General features: G+C 44.3%; 3 protein-coding genes across 3 annotated transcripts; 2 read left to right on the top strand and 1 right to left on the bottom strand.

Moving 5' to 3' along the window:
• The first annotated feature begins 370 nt into the window (after positions 1 to 370).
• On the top strand, positions 371 to 10257 carry LOC124678445 (acetylglutamate kinase-like). The gene is made up of 2 exons (XM_047214338.1): positions 371 to 1402; positions 9813 to 10257. The coding sequence occupies exon 1, from the start codon at positions 388 to 390 to the stop codon at positions 1399 to 1401; it is 1014 nt and encodes a 337-aa protein (XP_047070294.1). The 5' UTR covers positions 371 to 387; the 3' UTR covers position 1402; positions 9813 to 10257.
• Positions 10258 to 16803: 6546 nt separating this feature from the next.
• Positions 16804 to 19406, top strand: LOC124671509 (carotenoid cleavage dioxygenase 7, chloroplastic-like). Its single transcript, XM_047207876.1, has 7 exons — positions 16804 to 17204; positions 17299 to 17666; positions 17779 to 17907; positions 17997 to 18401; positions 18495 to 18577; positions 18737 to 19054; positions 19263 to 19406. Exons 1-7 carry the CDS (start codon positions 16804 to 16806, stop codon positions 19404 to 19406), a joined length of 1848 nt encoding a protein of 615 aa, XP_047063832.1.
• A 544-nt stretch (positions 19407 to 19950) lies between these two features.
• LOC124676178 lies at positions 19951 to 22102 on the bottom strand. Its single transcript, XM_047212253.1, has 4 exons — positions 21693 to 22102; positions 20779 to 21058; positions 20561 to 20654; positions 19951 to 20390 (listed from the first exon to the last, which is right to left on the bottom strand). The coding sequence occupies exons 1-4, from the start codon at positions 22085 to 22087 to the stop codon at positions 20158 to 20160; spliced, it is 1002 nt and encodes a 333-aa protein (XP_047068209.1). The 5' UTR covers positions 22088 to 22102; the 3' UTR covers positions 19951 to 20157.
• Between the last annotated feature and the right edge of the window lie 464 nt (positions 22103 to 22566).

Raw genomic sequence — 22566 nt, 5'->3', positions numbered from 1 at the left:
TATCTATCACTTTCTCTTCCTTAGAGTACCTTCCTCTTGAATATATCTTTTAACTCAAGAACCCAAGAGACAAATATTTGAGGTTTTGAAGGTTGGAAATACCCATTTCTCCGAAATCTTTTCTCACAGGACCAGTTAGCTAGATGAATTTTATGATTTTCTTCTTCATCATTGCACAAACAGTTAGCTAAATGAGAGCTAAAGAGCTTCAAAATCCACTTTGAAAATTTAAGGAAAGATAAATGATATATAGAAATGCTAAAAAGTACAGATCTAACTAAATCAGTTTACGCCCTACCCGTCGCAGTCACCTGGAGACTGCAGTCAACACCAAGTTCAACGCAGTAAACCCCGGCCGCCGCCGGCCGCCGCACGCCGCTGCCCGCCATGCTCCTTGCGAGGCTCCACTTCTCATCCTCCCTACTCGCACCCAAGCCGCTCTCCAATTCCACATCCAGCCCCAATCATGTCAAGCCAATCACTCCCTCTCTCTCCTCCCGCCGCCGCCTCCGCATCTCCGCCACATCCACGATCGATTCGCCGGCGGCGAAGGCGCTGAGCCGCGTAGACGTCCTCTCGGAGGCGCTCCCCTTCATCCAGCGCTTCAAGGGCAAGACGGTGGTGGTCAAGTATGGCGGCGCCGCGATGAAGTCACCCGAGCTCCAGGCGTCCGTGATCCGAGATCTCGTCCTCCTCTCCTGCGTTGGCCTCCGGCCAATTCTCGTCCACGGCGGCGGCCCCGAGATCAACTCCTGGCTGCTCCGCGTCGGGGTCGATCCGCAGTTCCGCAACGGCCTCCGCGTCACCGATGCGCTCACCATGGAGGTCGTCGAGATGGTGCTCGTCGGCAAGGTCAACAAGAATCTTGTATCCCTCATAAACGTCGCCGGCGGCATCGCCGTCGGCCTCTGCGGCAAGGACGCGCGCCTCATCACGGCGCGCCCTTCCCCCAACGCTGCAGCACTCGGCTTCGTTGGGGAAGTCGCGCGCGTGGATGCCACAGTCCTCCACCCCATCATCGCCTCTGGTCACATCCCGGTCATTGCCACCGTTGCTGCCGATGAGACTGGGCAGGCCTACAATATCAACGCCGATACGGCGGCAGGTGAAATTGCTGCTGCGGTGGGTGCTGAGAAGTTGCTGCTACTTACAGATGTGTCAGGGATACTAGCGGACCGCAATGACCCTGGGAGCCTGGTGAAGGAGATTGATATCGCTGGGGTGCGGCAGATGGTATCGGATGAGCAGGTAGCTGGTGGAATGATCCCAAAGGTGGAGTGCTGCGTGCGAGCCCTCGCCCAGGGCGTGCACACCGCAAGCATCATCGATGGACGTGTCCCGCACTCGCTGCTGCTCGAGATTCTCACAGACGAGGGCACTGGCACTATGATCACTGGCTAAGGTATGCTTTACTTTTTGGGTCTCTCTAAGGGCATGTACAACGCGGGGCGATAGCGAGGGCGCTAGGATTATTTTCCTGGACTAGGAGCGGTTGCACTAGCTAATCCTAGCGCCAGGTGCTGCGTCGACGCAAAGATAGGCAGCAGCGCTACTTTTATGAGGAAGTAGAAATCAGAGAAGCGAGGGTGCCAGCTGAAGTCAGTTTAGCATCTGGTTTGGCGCACAGGGTTGGTAAGAGGTGACGCTTATATCATTTTTATTACCTAGCTTATTTTTTTTCTCTATTAGCACCTAGATAAGCGTCCACCATTGGACATGCCCTAAGGCTCAGCTGACTGAGTCAGCTGATGTCATGCAACGTTTTGTTTTTGATTTAAATCGGCGGGAGTCCGTCCGTGACATCGACGTGCTTTTCTTTGGGATGGTCAGACAGAGCTCATATTTTGAACAACCTGATCTAGCTTTGAAAATACACAAGTTAATTATCTTTCCTCTCATATTCGATAAAATAAAATAATGCGATCTAAAAAAAAAGTCGTTTTTGCACACGATGCACAACCAAAAATATTTCTCAGTTGCAACCTCGCTTGCAACTGGAAAACTCTCAGTTGCAAACTCACTTGCAACTGCAGAAAATTTTGGTTGCAACCACACTTCTAACTTGAAAAGTCTCGGTTGCAACCACACTTGCAACTGAAAAAGATTCCAACTCGACTTGCAATTGCAAAATAATATCAGTTGCAACCACGCTTGCAACTGAAAATTCTCAGTTACAACCCCGCTTGCAACCGGAAAAAAACACAAAATCTCAGTTGCAACTCTACTAACAATTGCAAAATAATCTCAGTTGCAACTCGCTTGTAACTGGAAAAAACTCAACTGAAAAGTTTGAATTGCAGCTCATTTACAATACAAAAGGTCAATTGAATTTTACTAGTGACTAAAAGATCTCTGTCGCAACCCCATTTGCAATTAAAAACTAGTAATTGCAACCTAACTTTTAATTAGAGCAAACTTAGTTGAAACCTCATTGCAAATGAAAAATTCTAGTTACAACCCCACTTGCAACTAAAAAATAGGAAAACTCTTGTTATCAACCGGCTGTTGCTACAGCCGGTTCGTTACGTCCCGCTTCGGTCGAAGGCCAACTCCCCAATAGATCACCAGCCCACCCCGTGTCATCCAACTCATCCCGCCCACCCCGTGGCTATCTTTTCTGGTTCGCGTCACATGCTCCGAGCCCGGCGTCTACAGGCAAGGATTGCTCGCCGATCTGTACCGCATGCTTAGCTACTGCATGCGTGCCATGCAAATATTAGCTAGCTAGTTTTCTTTCCCTAAAAAAAGGTAGCTAGTTTTCTTTCTCCATCAGCTAACTCATGCCATGCAAATAGCTACTGCATGGCTTTTAGCTAGCTAGCTGCTGCTGCTCCTATTAACTTTGCATAGTCAGCAGTTTGAATGGATCACAAGTAAAATGCTACACTGTTCTTCACTTTTTTGTTTGTTGCAAAGGCTCTTTGGATTTGACAAAATTAGATTATGCTACATATAATTTTTATTAATGTTGGATATGTTGATTGATTTTTGTTGGAAAGGTTACTGATTTTTGTTGCCAATAGATGATGAAAAATGAGATTTTTTTAATGGCACATATGATCTTTCATAATGTTGGATACACTGGCGAGTTTTGTTGGAAAGGATCTTATGGATATGTTGGCAAAGAGATGGTTAAAATTGAGAAAATATATTTTGCTAAATATGAAATTTCATAATGATGGATACATTGCTGACTTTTGTTGGAAAGGATTTTTGGTCTGTTAGCAAAGAGATGCTGAAAATTGAGGGAAAAGATTATGCTACACAAGAATTTTCATTATGTTGGATACGTTGGCGAGTTTTGTTGGAAAAGATTTTTGATGTGTTGGCAAAGAGATAATAAAAAATGAGATTTCTATTATGTTACATACGAACTTTCATAATGTTGGTTACGTTGATGAGTTTTTAGGAAAGGATTTGTTGGGTCTCTTCTGGAAAAGAGATGATGAAAAATAAGAAATAATTTTATGGTACATACAATTTTCATAATGTTGGATTTGTTGGTGAGTTTTGTTAGATGCTTTGCTCAAAATCGTCTCATATTTGATGCTGCAAAGGTTCTCATATTTTAGCTTTTTTTAATCTGCCACGTAGCATGTATGTAACAAAATTAGAACAATAGCATAGATAAGTAGAGAATCTTAAGCGAGTCAACTATGTTTGTGATGGCTCTGGTGCTCTACCGTGACTAGACACAGTGGTTAACAATAGAAAAGGGCACAGAGAAGGGAACGTGGTGGCAGCGTGCAGCTTTTTGGAGCGACTCGATTGGTTAGCAACAGTGAACGTGGTGGCGCATGCATCGTCCGAAAGCGACGTCTCGCCAGAATGTAGCAAAGCTTTCCGCAGAAAGCCACTTCTCGTGTCGCGTAGACCCAGATCAACCGTATCTGACCGGCTGACCCATGCGACGGGATCAGCCGGCTGATTTCTAGTGCACGCCTAAAAAATATCAGTTGTAACTTTAATTGTTACTAGAGAAAAACTCAGTTGCAACCTCACTTGCAAATAATTTTTTTTGTTACAACCCCACTTGCAACTAAAACCCTAAGTCAAGTCACCTATATAAGGCTTGGCTAGGATAGAGTAGAAGGAGATTCCATTCGCCCTCCATAGCCTTCATCTACGCCTCCGGCAACCTATAGACATCAATATAATCAAGCACGAGTAGGTCTTTTCCTCCACCACGAGGGGCGGAACCTGGGTACATCGTGTCATGTACCAATCTCGTCTAGGTGATCCAGTGTTGCCCTCGCTCTCCACCTCATCGAAGCTACTCATGTAGCATCTGACGACACAATCCACTGCCTTGATCCACTTCGCTATATCTGCCCCTTATCCAGCTAAAGAATTTTATCCTTTTTTCCATTCATAACTATTGGTTTTATTCTTACTTCCATACTTCGGTTGAGATATTGGACATAGAACACTCTTTAAAAATAAAAAAGAGTAATCAACTGTGATATGTTCGTGCAAAAAAGAATGATGTTACATCTAATCATTTATGGGAGAAAATGTCAAGATGAAGGAGGAGAGTTGGCATAGAATAACCCAGTTTAAGGGTAATGATCATGCGTCTGTAATGTGATGTTACAGCTAATCATTTATGGGAGAAAAGGTCAAGATGAAGGAAGATGAGAGTTGGCATAGAATAACCCGGTTTAAGGGTAATGATCATGCGTCTGTAATGCATTGTATGTCCCAGAATAGATCCCATTTTTCTGCCCATTTTTTGAAGTAACGCTTTAGAATTTGATGAATTGTATGGAGTCCTTCTTGACTACAGTCGACGCTTATGATATACCCACTGCATCGGTAATAAATAGGCAGCAAAAATGGGCATGGTTTGCCATCTCCAAGACATACTAAGAGCCAAAAAGAGTAACGGGGTGTGTAGTCCTGTCAATAAGCAAGGACTGACCTGCAATTGCATTAACCAATTCAACTTTAGTCTCTGGCAAATAATGGTCCACTGACCACCCTAAATGTTAACCCTCTGAAGGGCTCCTTGACTAATACAACAGGCCTTCTCTTTTCTTGATGCTGATTAATTAACGAGAGGATCATTGCTCCATGCCACACTGTTGGCATGTATCATCCTAGTCTACTGCTGAGATATCTGCAACATTTCTTTGAAATTATTTAGTGGAAAGAGCCATTCCAAAAATTTAATGACTTGTCAAAATTTCATGCAAAACTGTATTCTAACTCTTACTCACTTGCTGGAAATAGTTTAAAGTAATGAACATGATTGATTCATCTTGTACTTAGGATTAGTACAAAAATCTAGTAATAAGAATACAAGCACCAATACTTTCCATTATGTTCCTTGTCTTTGTAGTATCAAAATTTCATGCAAAAATGTATTCTAACTCTTACTCACTTGTTGGAAATAGTTTAAAATAATGAACATGATTGATTCATCATGTACTTACGATTAATAAAAAAATATGGTAATAAGGATACAAGCACCAATACTTTTCCATTATGTTCATCTTGTCTTTGTAGTATCACAATTTCATGCAAAAATGTATTCTAACTCTTACTCACTTTGCTGGAAATAGTTTAAAATAATGAACATGATTGATTCATCATGTACTTAGGATTAATAAAAAAATCTAATAATAAGGATACAAGCACCAATACTTTTCCATTATTTTTTCGATAAGGATACTTTTCCATTATTTAACCTTGTCTTTGTAGTAGTATCAAAATTTCATGCAAAAATGTATTCTAAATCTTACTCACTTGCTGGAAATAGTTTAAAAGAATGAACATGATTGATTCATCATGTACTTAGGATTAATAAAAAAAATCTAGTACTCCCTCCGTCCCATGAAACATGTCGGAGATTTGTCAAAATTCGGATGTATCGGTACACTAAATAGTTTTTAGATACATTCAAATTTATACAAACTCCGACATGTTTCGTGAGACGGAGGGAGTAATAAGGATGCAAGCACCAATACGTTTCCATTATCTTGACCCTGTCATTGTAGTATCGAAATTTCATGCAAAACTGTATTCTAACTCTTACTCACTTGCTGGAAATAGTTTAAAATAATGAACATGATTGATTCATCATGTCCTTAGGATTAATAAAAAAAAATCTAGTAATAAGGATGCAAGCACCAACACTTTTCCATTATGCTCAACTTGTCATTATAGTATCAAAATGATGCAATCCACGTGTTAAACTATTTTATCATACAGCAGATTCAACATTCATATCCATTGACTCCGGCACTCTGCAGTTAAAATGTCTCAGTCCTGCCCAGGCCGCCCGCTTCTGACCTATAGTCTTGACAACTGCGTAATTTTACTTTTTTTTTAATCTTCAGCTTTACGTCAAGCTTTGAAATCTTTTCATATATTTTGAAACTATTGATGCTAACTTTTTCTTGATACGGATGTATCTCCAACTAAAATGCGTCTAGATACATCCAGATCTAGACAAAACTGGGACACTTATTTTAAGACAGAGTTAGTATTTATAAAAAAAACTGTTGGTACAGAACCTGTTTTATGGTTGTGGAAACTGGAATGTAACAGTTTACATATAAGCTGTGGTTTTGCTGATGACCGGGCTAATATATCTGCTATTTGTGTACAGTATATATTTCTCTGTAACAGTTGTAGTCCTGGTCCTTTCCCTTCAAAAAAGACCTTGCCCATCTTTCTTACTGAATGAAGGATGACTCTGCTTTTAGCATGGTTTTAAATAGCGTGCTATAACACCGCTATATCGTTTTGAGCAAGCTTCCGCTAAATAAATCCATGTACATTTGCTCGCTATTAGGTATTAGCATGATATAGCACGCTATAGCGCCGAAAGAGCGGATTTTAATGGCTGGTGCTATTTGTTATGGCGCACTATTTTTTCATTGGCTTTTAGTGCTAGAAACTCGTTTAGCCTGATGTCCTATTTCTCTCTGGCCCCTCGGCCTTTGTACATGCTTCCACCGTATTTTCCCTTCAACAAAATTTCTCAATCAGGGCGTCCCCTAGTTTTCCCAGTCAAAAAGGTATATAGTTGCTTAGTGTTGGTTATGTCTTGGTCCATTATTCTATCCCTGTGTTCCAGTCGGCTGCTTGGTAATGTCTGACTTTTGATGGTAAGCATTACAATGGCGTTTCTCATAAAAAGGTCCATCCCAATGTCCGACACTGATTTTTGAGAAAATTCCTTCTATGCCACCAAATAACACTGATCCCTGATTTGCCACCAACCATTTCCTTTCGTTTTTTTTGCTAGAAAAACAACTCCCTGCTCATTATATGCCATCAAGTTCCAAATGTTGTGCTTGTGTACCATTAGCGTGACCATTTCCCGGCATGATGTTTATTTGTTCATGCAAAAATGTATTCTCACTCATACTCACTTGCTGGAAATAGTTTAAAATAATGAACATGATTGATTCATCGTGTACTTATGATTAATAAAAACAATCTAGTACTCCCTTCGTCCCATGAAACATGTCGGAGATTTGTCGAAATTCGGATGTATCTATACACTAAATAGTTTCTAGATACATCCAAATTTATACAAATCTCCGACATGTTTCGTGAGACGGAGGGAGTAATAAGGATGCAAGCACCAATACATTTCCATTATGTTGACCCTGTCATTGTAGTATCACAATTTCATGCAAAACTGTATTCTATCTCTTGCTCACTTGTTGGAAATAGTTTAAAATAATGAACATGATTGATTCATCGTGTCCTTAGGATTAATAAAAATAATCTAATAATAAGGATGCAAGCACCAACACTTTTCCATTCTGCTCAACTTGTCATTATAGTATGGAAATGATGCAATCCACGTGTTAAGCTATTTTATCATACATCACAGTCAACATTCATATCTATTGACCCCAGCACTCTGCAATTAAAATGTCTCTGTCTTGCCCAGGCTGCCCCTAGCATTGCTTCTGACCTATAGTCTTGACAACTGCGTAATTTTAATTTTTTTTATATTCAGCTTTGCCTCAAGCTTTGAAACCTTTTCATATATATTGAAACTATTGATGCTAACTACTCCTTCCATCTAAAAGAAAGTGTCAACTTTTTCTAGATACGGATGTATCTACAACTAAAATGCGTGTATATACACCCATATCTAGATAAAACTGGGACACTTATTTTAAGACGGAGTTAGTATTTATAAAAAAACCTGTCGGTACAGAACCTGTTTTAAGGTTGTGGAAACTGGAATGTAACAGTTTACATATAAGCTGTGGTTTTGCTGATGACCAGGCTCTTCTTCGGTCTCCCTCCACCCCCTTCGTTTGTTGTGGGTCGCGTCTCACCGCAGGCACTTAATGAATGAGTGAAGATCTTCCTTCCCCCCTTGTGTCTTACCAAGGACTGAGTTCCTACTTGTGGCGAAAAAAAAGTATACCATTCCCACCCGGCCTAACCCGGGGGGTGAAGGTTCCTCTTGGAGACTGCCAGTCTACAAGAAGCTGGCAGAGCTTTAGCCATTGGACCACATCCATCCATCCTCCTACCTAAACAGTGACGCCTTTTCTTGTATATATCTGCTATTCGTGTCCAGTGTAACAGTTATAGTCCTTGTCCTTGGAGGAGGCGTTTTGGCTCATAGGAGCATTTGCACCCATTATGTAAAATAATTAAAAAACAATTTTAAAAATATTAAAAATTTCTGACATAAAATTCATGGTGTACATTGTGACATTTTATGTTCGTACATAAGTTTTCGTGATAAAACAACCTTCTATGTGGCATGTACAAAAAAGACAAAAGATTATCCTGTATGTAGTCATGTTGTAGCATCAAAATTTGTCTTTTTTACAGGAGACACAGAAAAAATAAAAAAAATTCTGAAAACTTGTGTACGAACATAAAATGTCTAGATGTACATGCAAAATTTTATTTCAAATTTTTTTGACACTTCAAAATGTATTTTCACGCAATGGGTTCATATGCTTCTATGAGTCAAAGCGGATTTCCCCTTGTCCTTTCCCTTCAAAAAAGACCTTGCCCATCTTTCTTACAGAATGAAGGATGACTCTGCTTTTAGTGCTAAAAACCAGTTTAGCCTGATATCTTATTTCTCTCTGGCCCCTCGGCCTTTGTTCATGCTTCCACCATATTTTCCCTTCAACAAAATTTCACAATCAGGGCATCCCCTATAGTTTTCTCAGTCAAAAAAGTATGTAGGTGCTTAGTTCTGGTTATGTCCATTATTCTATCCCTGTGTCCCAGTGGGCTGCCTGGTAGTGTCTGACTTTTGATGGTAAGCATTAAAATGGCGGTTCTCATAAAAAGGTCCATCCCAATGTCCAACGGTGATTTTTGAGAAAATTCTTTCTATGCCACCAAATAACACTATGATCCCTGATTTGCCACCGAACATTTCCTTTCGTTTTTTTGCTAAAAAACAACTCCTTGTTCATTCTATTCCATCAAGTTCCAAATGTTGCCCTTGTATACCATTAGCGTGACCATTTCCCGGTATGATGTTTATTTGTTCATGCACAACACAACGACAAAATGGTCACAGCGGCGTCGGTGTCGTAGAAGGAAAGAAAATTCAAAACCTGTTGGCATGGAAAATATGAGGAGTTGTTTGTTAGAAAATCAGGAAATGGAGTTACTTGGTGGTAGACGGATTTTTCTGGCATTTACCTATTTCTGTCTGAGCTCGCAATGGTGTACCATTGGTGCAAAAAGTAGATGTTTACTATTTACATATCCATCTTATTGTTTTTTTATCTTTACTGAAATAACAGATGATGTATCCATTCTGCTTGGAATTCTTTCTAACAGCTCAACTTCCTTTGATCTAGGTACTTATAATTTTTAGTCGCCGTCCCAGGTGCGGAGTGATGGTTCGAACTGTGAAACCAAGTGGATGGGGGAAAGGGCTACAATTTGTCACCGCTGCATCAAGGCCGAATTATGCTAGCCATGAGGAGCTGGGAGACTGAGATGGTTGAGCCCTTGGGTTACACCATTTATATTGCAGGGAGCATATCTCTGTTCTCCACCATGGCAAGGCATAGTGAACTCCACTCACATCTAAAAGAACGGTGCCTTTTTTTAGTGTTCAAGTACTGCATGTGTGGGAACTGTTCCGCTGCTACATTCTTCATTTCTGTTCTTGGATGAGGATATTTTGAAGGGAGAACAGGAAAGCTCTATCTCCTGTGCTGGTTGTTGCAGAATCTATTCCCTATTATGTTGCGTATTTAATTTCCTTTTGTGAGACTGAATATGTTAATGATGTTTTTTTTTATCTGCCGTGAACTCTTTGGTGTTGTCTGCCAAGTATACTTGCCAATCTAAGAGTCATTTTGAGCTTGTTATGGTTTTCCAGATATCTTATTTAAGCTTACATGTGTCATGTTCGCTCTTTTTGCCCGGTGGTTGAGGCAAGTGGTAAAGATGCGTTTAACATTTCCCCTGTTGCTGTAATCACTTTGGCTAGTTTATTGTTAACACTTGGCGCTGCAATGTCATAAGATTTGCAGTGTTAAGAGTGCATCACGTTCTTTGCAAGTTAAGCGTGGCTTTCAGCATCTATTCAGAAACCACATGGCGCAGCGAATCTTCGTATTGCCTGGTAGTATTTTTTTCCCAGTTACCTCAAGCGATTGCCGATAAAACAGTGTGCAGGGCAGGATCTTGGACAGCCCCGTGGACTGATCAACGAGTAGCTGTTGCTTTGCTTCTAGATGTGGTCTAAGCTGTAATACTTAATCCCCTAGCGTAATATCTAGGGTTTTTTTCTCCTCCGACGGCGACGCCGCCGAGAGTCACCGATCGCCAGCCACGACGCATGGCATCTGCGAAGGACCCTGCTGGGGGGTTGGGGGAAGAGAGGGAAGCAGATCCGCATGCTATCCCTGAGGAAGAAGCACCGTCGGGGGCTCCAAGTGGCTCTTGCCCGTCGGTGGAGGATCTGCTAGGACGTCTCAATCTGGAAGAAGAGGAGGATGCCGGATTCGTTTGGGAGGATGAGGTGAAGGAACCAGACGTGAAGGCAAAGTGGTTAGCCATTGCGAAGGTACATACGAATCGAGGGTTTAGCCCTAGCGCTTTGTTTGCGGACATGCGATCTGCATGGAACCCGGCGCAGGATGTCACATGGAGGAAGATAGAAGATAATCTGTTTACGATCCAATTTGCTTGCCTTGGAGACTGGAATAAGGCGACCAAACAGGGACCTTGGGTGTTCCGAAACCAGGCTGTGATGATTGAGGAGTATGATGGGTTTTCAAACCCTAGATCGGTGGTGCTGGATAAAATCATGGTCTGGGCACAAGTGCTAAAACTGCCGGATATGCTCTTGAAGGAACCTGTAATCCGTGGTATGTGCAGGAATATGGGGGAGATTAAAGAAATTCAAGTCAAGCTACCGGCTGGGTATGTTGGTGAGTTTGTACGGTTGCAAGTCCGAATAGATGTAAAGAAAAAGCTCACCAGGTTTGTCTCTGTTACTAAGGATAAACAGAAAGAATGGTATCAAGTTAAATACGAGAAATTACCGACTTTCTGCCATAATTGTGGTCATTTGGGGCACTGGCATGAGGAATGTGGAGATGGAGTCCATGATGAATCAAATTTTGAATGGGGAGAGTTTATTCTGGCTGGAGGTGGTAGAGGCCAAGGGAGAGGGAGAGGAGCTGGTCGTGGTGTACCGGGGCGAGCTCCGTTTATGGGTAGAGGGAGAGGAAGCATGGGTGCTCAAGGTGCATCTTGGGGGAAGCAAGACTGGAGAAGGGATGGTCTAGGAAATTCTACACCCGATGATCTAGAGGAAGTAGTAAACTCTAGGAAGCGTCTAAACTTTGATGTTTCAAATACCAATGATGGCTCTCTGGCGATTGTTGCTCAGGGAAATAAAGTCTCGGATATTATTGGGAAATTTGATAATGGTGCTACTGAGGAGGACAAAGGATTGGAGAATACTCCTGGCAAGATACAACATCCGAAGAGAACGAGAATGGATGGCAACACAGGTGGAGATGGAAACCTGACAAACCTTTTATCGGCGGCCTCCGGGATGGAGGTTGTCCGGGAGCAATGAAACTATTAAGTTGGAATTGTCGTGGCCTCAAAAAGGCTGCGGCAATTAGGGGCCTGCTCGACGTTATTAGTAGACGGAGCCCCGACATTGTTTTTCTGTTGGAAACTCATCTTGAACTATTTCCAGCAGAGATGCTTAGGAGACAATTGCGCATGGATTTCAAAGAAGTGGTGGTTAGTGATGGGAGAAGTGGTGGTTTGATTATTTTTTGGAAGAAGGAGGTGGTGTTGACAGTGAGAGACAAAACTGATAATTTCATAGATGTGACTATTGGGGCTGGACAGGATAACAGATGGCGTTTTACTGGTATGTATGGCGAGCCGAGGTGGGAAAATAAACATTTAACGTGGCAGAGGCTGAGAGATCTAAAGCTGAGTTCTGATCTGCCATGGTTAGTGATGGGGGACCTTAATGATATTCTTTATCAGTTTGAAAAAGAGGGCGGGAGAACCAGACCTGCTAATTGTATGCAAGCATTCAGGGATGCGATTGATGATTGTAATCTTATGGACATGGGATATATTGGAGATAAATTCACTTGGCAGCGTGGCAATATAAGAGAGAGGTTAGACCGGGCTCTAGCAAATGAGGCATGGAGTGATAAATTCCCTGATGCATGCCTTCATCATCTAGACTATTACAGATCGGATCATAGGCCGATTTTGATGTGCTTTGAAGAACCAGTGGTGGAGGAAAACCGAGGGCCTCCTGTGTTGCGCTTTGAAGCGAGGTGGTTAAAGGAGAAGAATTTTATGGAAATTGTGCAAGGTGCTTGGAACTTGAGTGACCCGCTGGATATGGATCTACCATTGGCGGGAAAGCTGGCGAAAGTTCATGATCAACTCCATAGATGGGACAGGTCTGTTTTGAAAAGGAACAAAAATACTCTGAGGAAAACACAACGTGAGCTTGAAAATGTAGTGCGCCAGTCGATGTCCCCAGAGAATCTAGCTCGCCAGAAGGAGTTAGCAGAGGAAATTGAGAAACTCCTTGAAATGGAGGAAATGCACTGGGCTCAGAGGAGTAGGGTTGATTGGTTGAAATATGGTGATCGCAACACAAACTATTTTCATAATGCTGCTTCGGCTAGGAGGAAGAAAAATAGGATCAAGAAGCTCGTTGATGAGAATGGGAATCATATAGAGGGTACAACATACCTAAACCCTCTTATCTCTGATTATTTTGCTGGACTGTTTACTACTGAGGTTGATGAGCCGGACCCAGGGATATTATCTAGAGTGTTTCCGAAGGTGACTGAACAAATGAACAATGGTCTGATTGCTGATTATACACCTGAGGATGTTAAGAAGGCCCTCTTTTCTATTGGTGATACTAAAGCACCTGGGACAGATGGTTTGCATGCTCTTTTCTTTAAAAAATGTTGGGGTATTATTGGGGATTCAATTGTTAAAGAAGTCCTGGAGGCTATAAATAACAAGGTGATACCTGAAGGTTGGAACGACACAGTAATAGTTCTTATCCCCAAAGTGGACTCCCCGGAGAAAATATCTCAATTCAGACCAATAAGTCTATGCAATGTTCTTTATAAGGTAATATCCAAAATGATTGCTCTGAGGTTAAAGGTTATTCTGGATGAAGTTATTTCAAATGTCCAAAGTGCCTTTGTCCCTGGTCGTTTAATTACTGACAATATCTTGATTGCTTATGAAAGTATGCATTGTATTAAAAACAAAAAGACAGGGAAGAAGGGGTATTGTGCAGTTAAGTTGGATATGCACAAAGCATATGACCGAGTTGAGTGGATTTTCCTTGAGAGGATGATGATAAGGCTGGGGTTTCATCATGATTTTGTTGGCCTCATCATGGCATGTATCAGGTCGGTCAAGTATAAGGTGAGGTATAATGATCAAGAGACAGATGGTTTTATTCCTAGCAGGGGTCTCCGCCAGGGGGATCCGTTGTCTCCTTATTTATTCCTGTTATGTGCAGAAGGTCTTTCTAGTTTACTGGCTCATAAAGAGGAGGTTCGTGGCATTGAAGGCGTCAGGGTGTGCAGAAATGCACCGTCAGTATCTCATTTACTTTTTGCTGATGATTCCCTAATCCTTATGCGAGCAGATATGAATAATGCAACCTCATTGAGACAAGTTCTAGAAGAGTATTGTGCTAGTTCAGGACAGATGGTAAGTGAGGCAAAATGCAGTATCTACTTTAGTCCCAATGTTGATGTGGATATAAGGGCAGATATCTGTACAGAGCTGAATATTATGACAGAGGCAATTGCTGAAAAGTATTTGGGTTTACCATCTATGATTGGCCTGGATAAAAGTGAAAGTTTTTTGTATCTTCTTGAAAGAATCATTGAGAGGCTGAAAGGGTGGAAGGAAAAAATTCTGTCTCTTGGTGGTAAGGAAATATTACTCAAGGCAGTTATTCAATCAATTCCAGTTTATGCTATGGGTGTGTTTAAAATTCCAAAAAGCTTATGCAAGGAGATGAATGATGCAATGTCTGCATTTTGGTGGGGAGATACAGAAGAACAGAAGAAACTTCATTGGTTTGCTTGGTGGCGAATGTGTATTCCGAAGAAAGCTGGAGGAATGGGTTTTAGAGATCTTTACTCTTTCAACTTGGCTATGTTAGCAAAGCAGGTCTGGCGGCTGGTTGTTAACCCTGATTCTCTGTATGCCCAAGTTCTAAAGGCGAAATATTATCCTCACGGTGATATTCTAAAAGCAGGTCCTAAAAAGGGGTCCTCCTACTCTTGGCAAAGTATTGTTGCCGGGATACATACGTTCAAGCGTGGACATATATGGAGAGTGGGGAATGGAAGTAAAATTAGCATATGGGAGGATCACTGGATTGCAGATAATAAATCAAGGAAAGTTCTTTCAAGAAGGGGACAAAGTATTCTCCGAACTGTTGATGAATTAATAAACCCTATTACTGGTGAGTGGGATGAAGAATTGATAAGGGAGAATTTGCTTGCTATTGATGCTGAGAAAATATTGAGGATTCCGATCAGTGATGCTATGACTGAGGATTTTATTGCATGGAATAATACAAAGACATACTCCTTCACAGTTCGATCGGCTTACTATACTGAGTGGGATCACCAATTTGGGAGTAAAATACACAGACAAGATGGACAAGGATCAATCTCTGATAATCCAGTATGGAAACAGGTTTGGGACTTGGCAGTACCAAATAAAATTAGAATCTTCATGTGGCGATCTTTGCATGGTGTGGTACCTGGACGCTCGATCCTAGCAGACAAACATATTAAGGTGCATCCGGAGTGCCCTGTGTGTAGAAGAGGAGCGGAGGATATGCGACATCTTCTGTTTACCTGTGATCGTGCTATTGAGGTTTGGAGATCAATGGGGTTGTCTGATTATATAAAGCAAGCGGCAATTGGTGAACGGTCAGGGTCCACTATTCTTGAGGATTTACTCTATAGACAAGCTAGTAAATCACCAATTCTGGGTAATCTTCTGATTAAGGAAACCATAGCTGTTGCTTGTTGGTATCTATGGTGGCAAAGAAGAGAAATAGTGAAGGGGGAGAGAGTTGCAGGAGCCAAACAATCAGCGTTTGCAATTCAAGCTTTAGCATCTAATTTTATTTCTGCAGCTCCTGCATCTTGTATGGCGCGGGATATCTCATGGAGTAAGCCTCCTCGGGGAGCATATAAACTTAATGTTGATGCAAACTTCCATACTAATGGTAGAGGCGCTGCCGGGGTGGTGTTGAGGAATGACCGAGGAGAGGCTATAGCTGGACTCGCATGCCCATTATCGCATGTATATGATGCAACTACAGCTGAAGCACTTGCTCTATTCAAATGACTGGTTTTCCTTCTTGATATAGGAATCACAAGAGTAACAATTGAATCTGATTCTCTGGAGGTGATTAAAGCATGCAACGCTGAGGTGGAAATTTGGAGTCCCTATTCAGCCATACTTTATGACTGCTTCTCAAAGGCTCAAGAGTTTGATCATATTGATTTTATCCATTGTGTTAGAGAGGCTAATCAGGTGGCACATGAACTAGCTAGATATGCTTTTGATAGTAATTCTGTAGTTAGATGGGATGAGTCCCCTCCTAGTTTCATTCTGCCATTTGTACTTAAGGATGTTACGATGTACTGATTTTAGAGCAGCAGGTACCAGACGCACTCTTTTCCTTCCAGGGTACCGAAGGGGACTGGAAGGTTTTTAATGAGGCGGCTTGCTGGCTCAGGTTAATATATATGATGTTTCAAAAAAAAAAAGATGTGGTCTAAGCTGCTGTCATTTTCATGATTATAGTAAGCTTAGCGTGTGTTGCTCGAACGGAACTTAAATTTGTAGAATAAGCAGAGGCACACCGGCTACATAAGCAGATAGCCGCGTTGCTGAGTGCCAACAAACCGGCCCTTGGATTCCACTCCCGAAATGACAAGGATTCCCCGACCAAAACCCTCCAAAACTCATTGGAGAACCATGCATGGTCGCTCCAATTTCCTAACCCAACAAGTGCCACCAAAGCCTTCAAAAGTTGCGATTAAACTATTGATGAAGATCGATTCTTCCCGTCACGAACTTAAGCTTGTTACAATCATCATACATAGATTAGCTCAGACAAAGATCGAATAATTCCAAAGCTCCGGCCTCCGGGGATCTAAAGGCACACAGCTCGTCACTTTTCTGAAAGCTCCGTGAGCGATACCAACGAGCCACGGCCGGCACATATGTGATTCCATAATAACGAGCCGGCGACCGAGGGAGACCAACGCGCGCCGAGACATGGCGGTCTGCACGATGGCCACCATGCACGCCGCCGTGCACCACCACCACCATCCCCTCCTCAACGTCCCGCCACCGCCACGCCACCGTGTCCGGGTCGTCGTCCGTGGGACGGCCGGCACCACGGCTGCGGCGGTGACGTCGGAGCCGGACACGTTCTCCAATGCCTTCTGGGACTACAACCTCCTCTTCCGGTCGCAGCGCGCCGAGACGTCCGACCCCGTGCAGCTCCGCGTCGTCGAGGGCGCGATCCCGGCGGACTTCCCGGCAGGCACCTACTACCTCGCCGGGCCCGGCATGTTCTCCGACGACCACGGCTCCATCGTCCACCCCCTCGACGGCCACGGCTACCTCCGCTCCTTCCGCTTCCACCCTGACCACGGCGTCCACTACGCCGCACGGTACGCACACTGATCACCGGCTGCTTCTCGCGCGCCATACTAGCTAGGTTCTTCGGTGATCACCGTGTGAGTAGAGCGCGCTTATATGGTGCAGCTACGTGGAGACGGCGGCGAAGAGCGAGGAGAAAGGGGACGGGGCGTCGTGGAAGTTCACGCACCGGGGCCCCTTCTCGGTGCTGCAGGGCGGGCACAGGGTGGGCAACGTGAAGGTGATGAAGAACGTGGCCAACACCAGCGTGCTCTGGTGGGGCGGTCGGCTGCTCTGCCTCTGGGAGGGCGGCATGCCCTACGAGCTCGACCCCAACACGCTGGAGACCATCGGCCCCTTCGACCTGCTCGGGCTGGCGGACGAGGCAGCGGCAGCACAGGGCCGGGTAACCGGACGGCCGCGGCAACGGCGGCCGTGGCTGGTGGAGGCCGGGCTCGACGTGGCCACCCGCATGCTCCGCCCGATTCTCAGTGGTGCGTAATCTACAGTTGCCTAGCTAGCAAGCTAGTCTTGGGTGGCGCACCGAGCGTTGGAGATGATTTGAGGCGAAGTGATTTGACACTCGTGCGCTCCCGTTGCGTGCAGGCGTGTTCAGCATGCCGCCCAAGAGGCTGCTGGCGCACTACAAGGTCGACCCGAAGCGCAACCGGCTGCTCATGGTCGCCTGCAACGCCGAGGACATGCTCCTCCCGCGAGCCAACTTCACTTTCTACGGTCTGCCCGCTGCCCCGCAACTTGTTCCTCTTTCGAAACCAGTGTCGTCCACTCACCCATTTCGTCTACATCACGATCGATCGCCGCAGAGTTCGACGTCGGCTTCGGGCTGGTGCAGAAGCGGGAGTTCGTCCTGCCGGCGCACCTCATGATCCACGACTGGGCCTTCACCGACTCCCACTACGTCGTCCTCGGCAACAGGATCAAGCTCGACATCCCCGGCTCGGCGCTGGCCATGACCGGCACCTACCCGATGATAGGGGCGCTGCAGCTGGACCCGAGCAAGGAGACGACGCCGGTCTACCTGCTGCCGCGCTCCACGGAGGCCCTGGCCAGCGGCCGCGACTGGACCGTGCCCGTCGAGGCGCCGGCGCAGATGTGGTCGATGCACGTCGGCAACGCCTTCGAGGAGGACCTCGGCCGCGGCGGCATGGACATACGGCTGCACATGTCGGCATGCTCCTACGAGTGGTTTCATTTCCACAGAATGTTTGGTATGAAACGAAACATGCAGTTAGTTTACTCTTCAGTTGATTTCCAGGCTGATTATCCAGTGACATATATGTGCTGCAACGAACTCGTCGCAGGTTACAGTTGGAAGAACAAGAAGCTGGACCCTACGTTCATGAACGCAGCCAGGGGGAAGGAGCTGCTTCCTCGCCTCGTGCAGGTGAATAAATGCTTGGTTTAACAAACAGACTTCAAACTTTGGTCCAAATTCAGCAAGTTTCAGTTAAATTTGGCACACTTTGAACTTGTTCTGCCCTTTCCCAAAGTTTTTGACACTGAAATCCCTGAACAATTTCGGTCAATTTACCTTTCAATGCAGGTGGCAATTGAGCTCGACAAAAGAGGAGCCTGCCGGCGATGTTCTGTGAAGAGAATGTCCTATCAGTGGAACAAGCCAGCAGACTTCCCGGCGATAAACCCAAGCTACGCCAATAAGAGGAGCAGGTTCATCTACGCAGGAGGGGCATCCGGTTCGCGCAAATTCCTCCCATATTTTCCGTTTGACAGTGTGGTGAAGGTCGATGTCTCCGATGGGACATCGAGGCGGTGGTCTTGCGAGGGGCGCAAGTTCGTCGGGGAGCCGGTCTTCATCCCAACCGGTGGTGGGGAGGATCATGGCTATGTTATTATTGTAGAGGTAAGACCAACGTGCATGCAAGTACCAACATTCAGCACATATGTTTGCTCAGCTTATGCAAAAATTCTGAGAATAAATCCTAGGAGTCTGAATTTAGTAAAGTTACAAGTGGTTCAACACATGTGATATCTTAAGGAATCATGAATTATCTCAGAACAGATAAAAAAAAACATTTGCATCATTTGATGCCTCTTGCCTCCTTTTGCAGTATGCAGTATCTGAAGACAGATGCAACCTGGTGGTGCTGGATGCAAGAAAAATAGGCAAAAAAAGTGCACTTGTGGCAAAACTTCAGGTTCCAAAGCACCTCACCTTCCCAATGGGATTCCATGGGTTCTGGGCTGATGAATGAAGGACAAGATTGGAAGCATCCACTCTGGTCAGCAAAGGTTCCAAAGCACCTCAGCTTCCCACTGGGGGTTCCATGATTCTGTCTAGGCTGATGAATGGCACACAATTCAGAAGCATCCGCCCCAATAGCAATTGTTAGGCACCCAAACAATTACTGGGCGAAATCTGATAGATTTTTTTCATATCAGTGTAAAATGTACAGCTTGATCCATTCTTATACATCAAACATTCGTATGAGCTTGTCAGGTGTTTCATCACTGATCCCTTCTGATTTTCATATCAGTGTAAAATGTACAGCTTGATCCGTTCTTATACATGGAGCAATCGTAGGAGCTTGTCAGATGTTGCATCGTTGATCCCTCGGATTGCATTCATTTTACGCAGATTGATAACATAACGCAGTTGATATGAACCATGTATGCTTAACACCAGTGAAAACATAAACCACAGAGTAAACATGTAGAATTTCCACTAAGAATCATAACACCGTAGCAAATTTTGATGTTCTAGACCTGGAAAGCTTGAATAACACCATTCCACCAGTGAAAACATAAACCACAGAGTAGACATGTAGAATTTCCACTAAGAATCATAACACCGTAGCAAATTTTGATGTTCTAGACCTGGAAAACTTGAATAACACCATTCTTTATCACAATCGTAACTAACCCACACGAAAACTACTAGTACTATTAACTGATCCTGTACACTACTAAATAACCACCAAGTGTGAAGTCGACGAATTGTTGTGCTCACTTTATGCGAGCTATGGTTACCACAATGAAGACGAAGACCGAGAGCATGAAGGACATTCTCACTAAGTCATCGGACAAATCATAGTCTTTGCTCCCAGCTTGGAAGAGCGTGTGCACAAGCTGAAGTATCTTCTCAAGGAACTCTTTGATCTTCGCCTGGGTATTCTCCAGGACCCACTTCATCATTCCAGGAGGAGTAGTAGAGCACCCCTTGTTATCAGTTTCTTTAGCTGAAATGCATGTTAAGTTGCATTAGGTGCAGATCCACCCAACATAATAAATATAAGAACATGACAAACAGATAGGTCACAAAGTTTAAAAAATTTCACGGCAACAACCAAAAGCCTTATCCTAGCTAGCATAATATTCATCCATGCCAAATGAATACAGAGATGCATACCATCCTGGAAGGACTTCTTAAATTCTTGCACTACATCGTTGTTCATGACAGCATCCCACACAGCCTTATCAGTTGACAAGGCCATTACCATTTTCTGCACGGATGGGGAAGAAAGTCACAACAATGAAGAACCAGTGATATTTTTTTCTAAATATATTGTTGTAATAAGAAATCTGAGACTTTCATAAATACTACTGAATGAATCAAGCAACACTCACCTGAACAGAAGAATCTTCTTGTAAGAGCTGGAAGGCATCCAGTACATTTTGATGATCCCTTGTCACAAGAGCAGTCGAGTTAAGGGCAAGTGCAGCAGGTTCCATGCAATCCTCTAATCCAATGTTGGATGGAGAGTTGACCATCTGCTTTTCGGATATATCAGAATCCGCAGAGAAATAATTGACAAACATCCCAGATGAAGGGAGTCCTGCGATGGGCAGTGCGATCGCTTGTAGCTCGACCGCGTCAGAATCCACAGCAGAAGGATTCTCAAATACCCTGCAGACAACAGAAAGTTGGGTTGATTTGTTCAGATAGAACATCTGAACCTGGATTCCACCAACTGAACTGCTCTATAAGTAGTAATAACAAAGGACAGCACAGGGTATAAGAGTTTTCGAAACTAAGCAATGACGGGGTGCGTAGTGCAGCGCGAAACAGCGTAAATTGAAGATTTGACTGCATCTTGTAGCATGGTTTCAGTTCAATTGGACGCACCGCCATGAACAATTTATAGAATAAAATCAAGAGTAATCTACAAGGAAGGTAGCAAGATTGGAGCTCTGCTCATGAGATCAGCGTGACAGACCACGGAAAACTGTCCCTCTAAACTAATCACAAGGTTAAAATAATGAGCAAGTAATTACAGAAGAGGGGTTCCGATCTTAACAAGCCATTAACCCGATGATCATGATCAGCAAAAAGCTACCAATAATACTACTTTATCGGATGATTAGACCTATAGTTATCACTAAGCAGTTAATTACGATCTTAATAATAACCCAACAATACAGCGACGATCGTCATCAGCAACCAAGGAAACAAACCACAAATCACAGTCGAACCAATCTAACAAGTAGATGTGTTGAGTTTTTCTTTGGAAAAGAGGTCTATAGATGAAGCGGAATCTTACTGCTGGATGCTTGCGACGGCGGCGTGGACCTCGTCATCCGTGGGCGGGGCGTCGAACACCACCCCGTACGTGTCCGCCGCCCTCTCGCTGGCATCCCCAGCCTTATCGCCCACGACGACGACCTCCTTGAGCTCCTCATCGCCGCCCTCAAGCCGCAGCTTGCGGGGATCCCAGCCGGCGGCGGAGGCGATGGAGATGGTCGGAGGCGGCGGCGACGTGGCGCGCAGGGTCATGCCACCCGTGCGCGCGCCGGAGCGGCCGGTGGAGGAGGTGGCGAGTCGGACCTGGTGCTTGCTGGGCAGGTTGCTGCTCATGGCGGCGCCGAGGAACCTGACGGACGAGTCGGCGCCCCTCCAGCTGTTCTCCCGCCGCCTGTAGACGACGTGGACCACCATGGTGCGCCGCCGCCGGTCGCCTGGCCTGAGGTTTGGGGTTGCTTGGGAGGAGGGGCGATCGGGGTGGTTAGCGGGCGGTATTTGAAGCAACCGGTTTGTTTGTTTAGGTATTTACGCGGTGCACTTAATTTATCTGCTTGGGTTTCCTTTTGGGACGGGATTCTTGCTTCCGAGATTTAAAACTTGCTGTTAGGATGTCTTTTCAACTTTAATTACCCCTTTTTTTTGATGGATAATTACCCCCTTTTGGGACGCTGTCAAATGTTACGCAGAACATGTTGTGAGGCTGGCAGGTAGGCCCAGTGGATATGTGGACCCACATATAAGTGCTAGAGGAATTTTTTGAGCTCGGTGTGATTCCGTTTGTGATTGCAACTGCTGCGTGCCGGCCAAGGCTTTTGTCCTGCATAAATTAATGTGCTCGTGCTTTACTTCTTATCGTATTTGGTGTTTTTACCATACATGGTTGTACGTATGAT

This window comes from Lolium rigidum, chromosome 7 (genome assembly GCF_022539505.1).
Source record: "Lolium rigidum isolate FL_2022 chromosome 7, APGP_CSIRO_Lrig_0.1, whole genome shotgun sequence".
Classification (NCBI taxonomy): Eukaryota; Viridiplantae; Streptophyta; class Magnoliopsida; order Poales; family Poaceae; genus Lolium; species Lolium rigidum.
This window is presented reverse-complemented; position numbering and strand designations above follow the sequence as displayed.